We start from the raw sequence: 13,045 nt of genomic DNA on the forward strand, positions 1-13,045 counted from the left end.
TCACCACTGTGTCCCACCACCGACAAAGGGCCCTCGCTGGTGCACCATCAGCTGCCAAGGGGGAGCTGCTGGGACCCCATATTTCCCTGCCCAGGATCTCCTCCTACAGCTCTCCCTTCCCGTGATCGCACAAAGACATGTCACTTGCAACTTTAGACTATGTAAATAATTTGATAAGAGGCTGGGCAACATCAGGAATGACCAGGCCTATTGTAGTGCATGAAAAAGCCCATTTCAACTTGTTAGTTTTTCCTCTTTCCTCTGCGTTACCTACACATGCCATAACACCCACCCAAAAACCAAACACAAATAAACCAAAAAACCAACAACCCAGGCACAACTTTTTACAGACATCAAGAATTTCTGGAAAGTTTAACATTCAGAATGAAACAGGGTTACTCTGTTTCATCAGCTATGACAAAGGTCGATTCCTCAAGCAAAAACAGAAATATAAAACCAAGAGTATGCTTGCTAAGAGTCTCAATCTAGACAGTTACACTCAGGAGAAAAAAAGAAAGAAAATAAAAGTTGTAAATGCGGTCTTTCATACTACGATGTTTTCAGATCACAAAAAACAGTGGAAATACATACTCACCAACTGTGAGGAACAAAACATATTGAAGACAAGAATCTGGTGAAATACAAAACAGCCCATGAATTGCTAACAGCCTGTATTAGAATTTTAATAGCAACAAGTAAAAATAGCTGAGCCCAGAGCTAACTAATTTAACTATTATTCACAGGCGGTCATTGTACAGAAGTAGGTAAAAATTGTTGAAGATTTTAAGGCCTTGTGTTTTCACCCTTTAAAGCAATATATCCCTTGTTCATTCTGCTTTTGTGTACTGGAGCTTATTAAGATAAACTTAAACCTTACAGTGTATTAGAAAAGTGGCAACTGATTTAATTTCTCAGAAGGATTCTTAATTTAGTCTTTTATCAAAATATTGTATCTGTCAGATTCAGGAGCCAGAGGAATACAATTTTTTCTAATACAAGTTTTATACTCTTAAGTGCATTCTTCCCACCCTCCCCCTCCCAGAAACCTATAAATTTATACATGTCCATATACATGCTGATGTCACAAGTGATTCAAGATACAGCTTGAAATATTAGCTTAAGGCATTTCACAGTCAAGGGGTGAAGAATGAAAAAAAATAACCTCAAACAACTTGTGCCCTAAGTTCCATTCAAGAACACCAACACTACAAAAATCTATTTTAGCTCTCTAGTTATAGCAGGTGTTTGGTAACAAATGAGAGCATTCCCTTGGTGCATTCCCTCAAGAAAAAATGCACTCCAATTCACAACTGGAAAACAGTCTCAGAAAAGGCTACAATATTCAGCTTCACAGCAAAACCTGATGGTCTGGTATTATGTACTGCAGCCAGTTTTTGAGTATGCTTATATAAATCACCTGGTTATATTAGAAATAAAACTAAAGTTTCAGAAACTGCTCATCTAGGTAAAATTCAGATGCAGCACAATCCACTTTTACAATTCTATGTAGAAAATAAATCCATGTATGGACTCACGTTTTGTGAGTAGTACCAGAGCTGTGACAAACCCTCTCTCTACACACTTTCTGTATTACTGAAATACTTCAGCAATGCCTTTTGGTTTGGATTCTCAAACTTCAAAAAAGAACGGCAGAAAAAAAAAATCTTCCTCACTTTGCAAGAGAGACAGAATTTACAAGTCACTTTGAGAAAATGTGACATTTTAATGGGTTTTTGGGGTGGCTGGTTGTTGGAGTTTTTTTCTGCCTAGTTAACTCAAATGCATAATCATGATTCCTTTTCCAAAGCAGATCAATGGTTCATTAAATTATGCAGGTTACTACTCTACTTAGCTAAAATACAAGTTGATAACTAAGAGCAAATATGAAGCATTAAGGATGTCAGAACAAATGCTGTGGAGACTACAGCATTTAACTCCTGGATTACAATCATTGGTCAGTACTTATGTTTAGAAGTTAATCAAGAAAAATAACTAAAATGTTGCTGCACAGAAAATATACTCATAATTTAATAACAAATAAGTCTACATACACAGTTCCAAAATATTGCAACTGCTGGACTGAGCGGGAAACATACGTTACATTTGACCAAAAACCCCAAGAAACCCCTAACACAAAGCAAAAAGTAGGTGGCTTCTTGGTTTTGCAGTGTCACTACAAAAAAGTCTCATGCCTCCCAACATGAAACGTGTCTCATGCTTGGATTCACCCCATCTGCCTTCAAAAAGACAAAAATCAACATCATAGATGGAACTGAGAATCAACAAAAATGCAATAAGCAACATATAAAGATAACCTGAAAGGCCAACACATGCTGAGGTTTTCCCCTGTGAAATTTTACAAGGTCTCTTATCTGTACGTCCTTACCACTAGATTCTATGTGAGAAAAATGGCTGGATTTTAAATGTACTCTCCCAAAACACGCATGCATTAAAAAAGACACAATTTTTCTCACAGCATTTGAAAAGAATAATGTTTCTGCAGCAAAATACTGCTAGGAGACTGCTGCAAGTATGCAAGCAGTCAAACGGACAAACGCTTACGCTCACAAAACCGGTTAACTAACAGGGACACGCGCTGTTTTCTGCCACGTTGACAGAATATACTTTCCAGACGGAAATTTCAAAATTGGTTGGGAAATTAATTCTTTTCAAGCTTTCAGAAAGTAGCAAAGCAAAAAGCAGCTACAACTAGAAACTCCGACAGAGGGTTAGAGAGATTTATCTAAAACACATCGTTTACACACCACACTACCTGTGGGCAAATAAATAGCCCATTAAACCTGTATTTTTTAACTGAATATTTGGACTGTGTAATGCAAGTACACTTAACTAGAAGGTACTCAATTCTGACAACATGGACAAGCAACTAATAACAATGATCCAGGAACTGACCCAAGCAGGAGAGGGGCACGAAAAGTTGCCTCTTTTGCCCTCTGGCTTTTATTATATTCTTGAGCACTTTGACAGCCTCACCCTTTCCCCTTAAGCAGGATTCAAGTCTGGAAAAACTGCATTAACATTTATTCAACAAACAGTACTGCACCAAGCCTTAAAATAATGCAAGTTAGTAAGTTTTTGTCTTTTGCATACCGTAACAACTACTTGGCTTTCAACCCCCAGTAAAATTCCACGGTGTCATAATTATTCTGCAGAAAACTATCAGCTTCTGCAGAGAAACATCATCAGCAAAGGCTGTGAATTTTCTTGAACAGAGTAATTAGCACTTTCAGACACAAGTTTAAGAGAGTTCTCCAAACAGCAAAATCCCGGTGGGGAGAAAGATATCTATATCTATATCTATCTAACTATAGTTATAAAAATAGTGAACAATATTAATATAGCTTGGGTCAGCCAAAATGCAACAAGAATTGTCCTAGCAAAAGAGAACCAAAACTGTACGATCGGTGGGAGAAGCAAACATTTAAAGTCTTATGCATTATTAATTTTTATTTCCTATAAACCACTTACTGATCTGTTTTCTTGAAGTTCAAAAAATTTATAGCTGACATGATTCTCAAGTTCCAGGTATCAGAATAGAGCTTAAGGAAAAAAAAAAAAATAAATCATACTGCTTCTCTGAATGCTTTGTCAGGAAAGTACCATCCTGTATGTGTCATGAACAGTCTGTGGTAAGACCCTGTGAAGTGATTTAGAAACAGGGCCTTTCTGGTTTGCTGTAACTAAGGTCCTGGTAATTTTCTGTGATGAAAACCCACCAGGCTACCAGGTTGTGCAATCCCATTGCAGGGTCCTGTACTCTGACTCTGTAGTTGGAGCATCTGAACATGAGACGATTGCCCACTGCCCCTCTATCCGAGGGAAAATGCTTGCCCTCAATATATTAAATAAATCAATATATCAGAGAAGCATGCAAGCTTATAAAGAAATCCCCAAATGCTCCTTCGTAGCATGAGAGAAACACACTACTACAGTTGTTTTATTTGGTCTAGATGCCTCCCTGCCTTAGTTTCCCTATTATTAAGCACTCTTCAGGCTTGTATTAGTTTTCCAAAAAGAAAAAGCCCAGTATCAGCTCTACTGAATAATGTAAGCTGTTCCCTTTCTTTAATCTATTTTGTTATTGTTGTTGTTCTGGTTTTATGTTTTTTGTTTTGTTTGTTTTTTGTTTGGTTGGTTGCTTTGATTGTTTGGTTTTGGGGTTTTTTTTAAAGGAATACATTGGCCAAAAAGTTGTTAAAAATGTCTTCTTGTCACCTCTGATCTGTTTTGTCAAACAATGCTGGCTACTCCTCAACTGCCATCAAGACATCTCATCAGGACATAAGAGCCTCCATCAAGTCTTCCATTGCTGCTTCCCCAGATTTCATATTTTAAAACTATGTGAAATATCCGACAACACTTTGTCCTTGGTCACTATATTTCAATAGAAAATTAAAATTTAATGACCTGTAAGGTTTAAGAACTCTCTCACCTTCCATAGGGCATCCTCTATATTTATACTGAAATGAACAAATAAAACAAGTTGCATACCCAGAGGTCCCACAACATAAAGCTGCTGCCTGCAACTGTTTAAGTAAAGTATCTTAAATACAGAAAGAAGGCAGAAATTCTACACAGACTGCTCAAGTAGCTGCAATGTGGATTCTGTATACAAGTCCAAATATTACTGTTACAGAAAATATATAGACTTTCTGCTCTGACATTTGCAGCATCAGCTACTCCCCCGAAAATGATCCTTTCATTAGCACCCATGTTCTTGGAATAGCAGTCTTGTGCAAGATTATTTTTTTTTCTTTCTTTCTATATTATTGTCACACTACACATTTCACCAGGCCAACTTGTTAAAGATCAAATATGAAATTATGCAAGCTAATTAGCTCATTTCATTACTTGTACTTTGGACAATACAGCTTGAAGAAATATTTCAGTGACTTCCAGAAAAAAATTAGTTTCTTGCAGCAAATGTTTCATCATCTTATTGAATTCTAATTTTTTTTAAAATATTAAGTATTAAGTGATTTTTTTTTTTTTTTACAAAGAAACAGACATCCCCCAACAGTAATGCTCTTACTTTTCTCATTAATTTATAAGAAGAGCAGAGAAGCATAATGTTAGCAACTTTGTTCAGTAAGTGGAGGCTGATATGCAAACAATAAGATTCAACAATGTCTGGATTTCTTCCAGTATCTATGCTGCAGCAATCTCAAGTACTCCTTTCATTCACACAGCACTCCTCTGTACTTATAGACAGCTGGCTCCCAAAAGCAAAATTTAGCTCGCTAACTCTGGTTTTGTTCCTCTTCTGGGAAACTTTAGGACAATGGTATGAGTAAATTTGAAGTCTTGAATATACAACCCCAGCACATGCGTTTAGACCACTGGAAAAAGTTCAAGGTAATATGTAAAATATGACTGAATAACTGCTTCTTTCAGGTAATAAAAGTGAATCAAAAGCAGGTTTACTGATGGCAGACACTAAGTACTTAGGACCTATGGAAAGGGTTGATACGAAGGCAAACGGCCCAGCCGTTCACGAGCATTTTTCAAAATGGCATCATCGCTGCGCATACAGTAACACATGGACAAGGCTGCGGGCAGCAACAAAGGTATGTGGAGGATGGGGGGAGTGAAAGGATCACAGGGAAAAGGCTGTGAGTGCTTGTCACATGAGAGATCCTGGTGTGACTCATGCTCTGGTGGCAGAGGGCACCCTTCGATAAATCACTCTTCAGCAACAACTGTCCAAATCTCAGCCAGGGGCTGCTTGCCAGCACAGGACAACATGTACCTAACAAGCTATCAGCTCCCAAAACCCAAGTTCTCAATTGTTGACAGTGTGTAAACTGGGCGCATAGAGGCCTCTCCCCATTTTGAGGGAAAGCGAATAAGCAAAGATATACTGTGACCACTTGGCTTCAAATGAAGTTTCATTCAATTAAACACCTCTCCTCTATGCAACAGCAGGTCATAACGAATAACAAGTTTCACTCTCCTCTAAAGCAACATGGTATAGGAGCATTAAGAAATTACATATCTGGAAGAAAAAAAAGTAACTGAGCTGTCTCTGCTAAATGAAAGACCCTTAAGGACAAACACAACCATAAAATCTAGACTCAAAAGCACCTACAGGAAACTAATCTTTTGCTCAAACCACATAGGTGATTCTAGATGAAAAACAATCAAGGGCACAATCCAGGAAAGTGGATTCTTCTCATTCACCAAGCCTTTGCAGGACTCCCACCATGCAGCTCCAAGAAAAAAATTAAGATGTTTAGCCAGGCTGGGTACAACCTGGATATACCACCAAACCCATTTATCTGCTGCCAGAATAATCACATGCTGACTTTCTTTTTCAAAGCTTATAGAAAAAGCCTGAGAAAGACAAAAAAGAATGCCAGTGATGCGAGCTTCATCAGGGCAACACCACTTCCCTTGGCTGACACACGCAACAGCACCTCAAAGGGCCGAGGCACAGGGACATTTCGGCAGCTGACGTGCCCTCACTGACCACCAGCTGCTCTTCACAGGAGAATCTCTCCCAGTTACAACGTGCTGGGTTGTGGGGCCATCAAGTAGACCCAAGTAGGAGGATGAAAGGAAAAGCACCAGCTCTGAGGGCAGGCACCAGTCCCATCTTCCCTGCTCCACACTCCTGAGGTAAGCTGAAACTACACGGGAAGAGGAATTCTGTATCATTCTACCAGCACAAAGGGAGAGAACAGTAGATAAAGAGGATGAAATTCTGACCCCAAAATATTCTTATCCTACCCCACCAGTGCATTAAGGAACTAGCTTAAAAAAAAAAATAAAAATAAAAAATCAAAGACTGTACAGAGCTACACCATGAACCTCAGCTCGAGTTCAGATCTGTAAGTAACAAGACTGCTCTGCAAGAGAATTTATGAGCAGGACAGATGCCCTCATGCACCAAGAGAAGATCCACAAAGATCATGCATGCTACCACTCCAGGGGTTGACTTTTGCTAGTTTTCTAACCAAGTCAGACCTTACATTCCCATGTGACTCCACAACACCCAAACAACGCCGTGAATATCCGTTCAGTGATGCCCATCTCTTCATGGCTGTAGCATCATCTCCTGCTGCGCTTTAAACAGAGACCTTCACAATAACTTGAAGGAGCATTAAATTACTAAAGACAAATAAAACAGATAATGTCTTAATAACTGTTAAGACCACATGCATCTCATGGTCGAGATGATTTGCCCTATGTGGTAGCACACCTCAATATGATCTTTAATATGACAGCTCTAGCATACATTTTTTTTTCCCTAAATCCCAAACATCAGACATCCTTTTCTACTGATCTGGAAAAAAAATTAAACTCACATTCTTTTTGTCCAGAAACTCAGTGGATTGCAGGGAACACATCAAAGGAACTGCTAACTGCTAGAACATTTTAGACAGCGACAATGCAAAACCCCTAAATACTGCTGGACTGAAAATATAGGAACTTAAGGAATATGGCTCTTTAACATTATTGTGAGGGTAAAATGACAGCTGAAACTGTAAATCAGCTTTCCAGACATCCTTACCAATTTTTTTAAAACGAAGGGTACCTAAAGAAAGAAAAAAGAAAGCTGCTGTTCCCCATTTGTCTGAATGACCTAATGTTTCATCTAAATTCTTCAGAAAGCAGCAGGCATCAAAGAAAGAAAGTAAAACTTCCAATTCAATACAGGTTAGTACTGGTATTCAGATATTCCTCATAAATTAAGCCTTCACCTTGCAAGCAAATTCCACTGGGTACACTGTGATGGTATGTTTGACTGAAAATTGCGTGTGCTCAGAAAACTAAGCAGCCAATAAACTATCCCAATTATGATGACATTTTATTGCTTAAGTCAAAAAGAAAAAGCTGATCTGGGGACAAGTCCTATCTGTCAAACCTCTAGTAAGAAAAGAGGACACAAGTGGAAAACTGGTGCTATTGGCTGCCATTTAAATACAGTTTTTATTAAAATACAGCACCTTTCTCATTACATTCTAGAACTGCTGTAATGTCTGCAGCACAATATAAATTTTCAGGTTTTTAGACTTGTCCAAGCACTTAGCATCAACTCACAGCCAAATAAAATTTCCTACTTACAACAGAAAAAACTGCACATGAGTAGAAACTTGGCACCTACAGGAAGAAAATTGAAGTCCAGTAGTATTTAGTTATGGCTAGAACAAAGTTAATGGTCTAGCAAGTAGAAATCCTAGCTACAGCACACATGTGGCATACCAGGCACTCTGAATCAATTGAAATCACGTCTGATGTGCTCTCCTCCAGAGCTGTGGAGTGCATAGCACATTATACTGAAATAAGCCTGTTGAAGATTCTGGTTTATGAGCAGCTGCCGCTGAGTAGCAGACAGGAAGTTAAACTGTGTTAGAAATGAGATGGAGAATGGTATCATAAAGGGGAGGGGAAATAAAACAACGGCACACACCTCATCAGTGTAGTAACTGGTATTTAAACAATAAAAAAAGAACATCTGAGAACTACTGTTTATGCAGGTAAGAAAGATCTCAAATAACAAATGAAAAACAGGGACATTTTATCTTACTGTAAGAAGTGTACAAAATGAATGAGACTTCCAATAAACCTATATTTTAAGAAGCACTGAAGTCCACACACACACAGTTCAGCATTAAGTTCATATGGTATCAGTATAAAACTGAAGTAAAAATTAAAGAACTTCATTAAGCACAATAAAGCTAGTCTATGTAATTAATGGTATCAGAGAAGCAAGGTTAAAACAAAGCTCTCAATTTTGCTCCAGAGTTCGGTTATGTGAGATTTGAGGTGATACATTACACTACTATACTGTCTGCCCCCGAATTTCTTAACAATATCTACTGGATAAGAACTGGACATTAGCTGACAACACAAAGGATCAGGAAGCCTTGGTATGATTATGATATTCAGACACAGGACAAGACAACAAATTTGATGCACCCCACACACCCCCACGAATCACAATGAAATACAATGTTCTATGATTTTTACGATTTAGGGACCTATTTTTAGTACTAGACAAACCTGAAAAATTGCTCAAATACACAATTATATTTGCTACAAGTCAAAGACAGCAGAGAATGTTAAAAGTATGTCAAAAAATGTTAAGCTTGAGTTTAAAATTAGTAGAAATACAAAGTGAACACTTAGCTATCCAGTTCTTGAATTACCGAGGACAGGGTATCCACAAGAGGCCTGCCTACCCACCCATCATGAACATCAGATGCATCAAATCAAAAGGTAAACTAAACATAGGAAAAGCACCTCAGTTAAGAAATACCAGAATGAAAAACCTCAAGTCTATGAAGTAGATATTCACAGAATCCCAACTTTCCAATAGGTTCACAATGGTGTTTCTCTTTCTAAAGTTCAGTCATTGCAGAAGCTGCTTTGGTAACTTTGTTAATCTGTGTACAAAACTGCTTAGGCACAATAGTGACATACTTCAACTCTGGATAAACTATTTTGTGCCATTATTTGCTTAGCCAAACAGTGAAGCAGAATTCCAGAATAAAAATATTCTAGCGTTGGTAAGTTTATCTACATTCTAGATCTCAGACTAATGCCTAAAATAATAATTAACTGACAGCTCCCCCCATAGCCTTTTTTTTATTCATATAATTAAAAACATGCCTTGCTGGCTTAAATCCAGTGATGAACAACCACACGTTATACACTGCCTCAAGAATCAAAGCTCATAAAACAACGTTGCATAGAGCTACCAGAAATCACATGGTGTTAAGAGACTGTTAAAACCTATGAAAGAAATTCTTAATAAAAACAAACTACAGAAATCCATAGAGGACAACATCGCAGACAATTCATATGAAAAATTTAACTGTTTCTGCTGATAACATAAGAAACTCCTCTTCTGAAGTTAGGAGGGTGGCTCACTTTCAGACGAGTTTAATTCTGCGCAGAGCAAGCCTGCATTCGCATGGGATATACACCAGTAAAGCTTGATTACAACAGTGAATTCGTGATTTGTTCATACTATGGCATAACACTATTCCCATTTAGTAGTTTGTCCACTTCTACCCTCATTCAGTTGAATTCTTCTAAATGTTTCAGTGAAGCACTCTGGAATTTACTGTAAACACACATAAAACAGGGAGTGGCATTCATTAATGAGGCTCATGTTCTATTTTAATACACAGCATGTCTACCACACTCTTACATGATTAAGACAAGGCAAGAAAATGGATGAAGTAGTTTAGTACTTTAAGAATTCATTCAGAGAAAACAAAGTTAAAAAAAAATCATAAGAGTAAATAAAATTAGTTTTGAACTGGCAAGAAGAGAGACTTCAGTCTTCTTACACATTACAAGAAAAATTCCTCATTCAATTGTGAGCCAGAATCAATATTTTTCAGTAACAGCCAGATTCAATTCAGTTTCCTTAGCAAAGCAGTCAGTACCCAGCACAGCCAACTCTACTCCTTCTCCCCCAATCTGCCAAACTCTGCGAGCCTCACAGGACCAAATGGAAAACGATTTTTTCAAAAAACCCCTCATTAACTTGAATTCCAAATACCATATCTGCCCTCGGGATTTTTTTTTTTCTTCCAATCAAGTTTTCCCACTATAGGAAATATTTATCTTCCACCTAGCAGCATTTAAAAGATCCGATATGCCATTAAACCTGAACATGCTTCAAATATTTCCTCCAGCCTGGTGGGTTTGGTAGCATTAACTGTTACTTGTTACAAGAGTGGGTAAAAAATTTAGGTGAAAGCAAGAAATTTATAGTCTATTAAAAATCTATTACAGTCAAAAAAATTATAAGGAAATTAGGCCGTGATGGAAGGGCTATGTGGTCTTTAGTGCTGGTCCAAACCTACTGAGGACTGCAGAGAAGTCTGATTGAATTCAGTGATCTTTGGGTAAGTCCCAAAGCATCTACAGTAGCACAGGTAAGAGACAGCACCTACATTTAAAAGGTATGTTTTTTATGTAAAACAAAACCAGCTGTGACTTCACAACTTTATTCTGATGAGACTAAGCAAGATTTCTGACTTTAAATCTAATACAGCTTCACAGTAACCATCACTGTCATTAGGGAATTCCAGCTTTCGATATCAGAAAAAAAAAAAAATTCAAAAATCAATTCTGAAAGCGATGCTTATTCTGTGTTATTACTCATGGTGAAACTGAGAAAAAAAAAGCTTCATTCCACTAAGCTGCACACTGAGTGCTTGCCGCATCTACTGGCAACCTAAGACCCAATGAAATAACCTGTTCAAAGTGCAAATTTTCACTATTGTCTCCCATAATTTGTTGGCCAAGCTCTAATATCTGAACCATTTCAGAAGAACCTACTCAACACTAAACTTAAACTGCGCCCCAAATCATGGCATGACAGCAGAAATAAAGTTCTGTTCCTCAAAGTGAAAAAGCCACCAGTAGTAACCACGTGTTTCCCTCCAGAAAAACTAACATGCTTTAAAACAAAGCGATACCAGATTTTATCCTACCGGCTTTCAGTTGTACTCATGAGACTACCTACATGCCACGAAATACTAGTAATTTGGCATCATACATGGAGTAAGGCTATAAGCACAACATAAAAATGTCTTTCAGTCACAACAATTTCTGTCTTACCTTGCCTCCTTCTCTTTCAAAGTCGACATATTCCCGGGTCGGTGTCTGTCGCTGCTCCCCCTGCCAGCTGGCCGGAAAAAACTGGAGAGACAGATTGGTTCCTGTGGCCACAAAAGCCTTTTAGAAAAATCAATACAAACAGGATCAGGGAGCAAGACATTACATAAATTATGCAGGCAGTCATTTATTTTTACATCAGTTTATGTCTTAAGCCAGGCAGCATAGAGAATACTTAAAGTCAAAAACATGCACTCATCATTTTTCTTAAGTATTAAGTTACAAACATCTGATTCCATTTTGACAACATTTGCCATTGGCTGCTTCAGATATAAAATACAACGTGGAATCAATAATTCTTTCAAATCAGTTTTGCTGACATTAGAATCTGTCCTTTCAGTGCTGTCTGGATACCCTGCACCAACTTAGTACCTGCAACATTAAAAATCGCCCATACTTTTTGAAGAGCTTGCATATCTCTAGAAGAAGCACAGCTGAAGGAAAATGAACTCCTGATACCTGTTACTAGGGGTAACTTTTTTTGAAAGAAAAGGACTCGTTTCCTTTCACAATCTACTTTTACCTAGATAAACACTTATCTGAACTGAAATGTAAATATGCTTATTTTATCATCTACATGGACGCAGCATCAATATACAGCTCAATTAAACTTCACCAGACGAAGCCCTCTTGCTACATTAAAACACCAGTGAAATCCAAATCAGCAGATGCCGTGTCAGTGACAACAGGCAACTGTAGGAATTCTTCTCAGCTGCAGCCCTTTGTAAAATCATTAAAGGGACTGACTTGACCATGTTAGAAAAAGTGCACATTGCTTTCAAGTAAATAATTTTCTATGGTTTCAAATTAAAATAAGATTCAGTTTTCTTCATAAACTCTCCATATTTATTTGTGTATCTTATCAACTCCAAGCCATGAAGAGCATGGCAATTGCTAGACATGAAATAAAAATGTTTTTGCAAGTAGAAGTCAATTCACATTATTTATACCCTTCTCTGGAACACATATGTCCTGTAAGCACACAAATACTTGACCATGCTCCCAGAATATAACTCTACTCAAAATCCCAGGCTTAAACGTAATTTGTTGCAATCAAATAACTCTATTGATTACCATGGTCACTTAGATTTAAATGGTCATTAATCCAGAATACAGTGTTGTCTTAAAAGCTATACAAATACTATTCTAATAGCTGAAATTTCCTGACAAGCAGATTCCTTTCAAGCAACGCAGAATTCAGCAACTTTATGGTAGAACTATACTGCTACCTATGACACAATAGCTCTACATGTAATTTAAGACAGTTCCGGTCATGTACTGCAACGCTGTCTGTCACAGGATTAATACCTCCCATTTTGAAAGTAGAAGTGCTTTGTCTTGACTTTTTCCCCTTCGCCAACGGAGACTAATACCCTGCAATCAC

The 13,045-nt window shown here is 37.8% G+C and overlaps 1 protein-coding gene across 3 annotated transcripts in view; it reads right to left on the minus strand.

Annotated features, from left to right (window-relative positions):
• The window catches only part of CBFB (core-binding factor subunit beta), a 40,946-nt gene that overhangs the window by 24,222 nt on the left and 3,679 nt on the right, over positions 1-13,045 (minus strand). For all 3 annotated transcript variants that reach the window (XM_082063203.1, XM_082063201.1, XM_082063202.1), the window contains exon 3: positions 11,605-11,721. In XM_082063203.1, the coding sequence (XP_081919329.1) occupies positions 11,605-11,721 (117 nt within the window). The remainder of the gene's footprint in view (positions 1-11,604; positions 11,722-13,045) is intronic.

The sequence above is a fragment of the Streptopelia decaocto genome (genome assembly GCF_964273445.1).
Source record: "Streptopelia decaocto genome assembly, chromosome: 11".
NCBI classification, from domain to species: Eukaryota; Metazoa; Chordata; class Aves; order Columbiformes; family Columbidae; genus Streptopelia; species Streptopelia decaocto.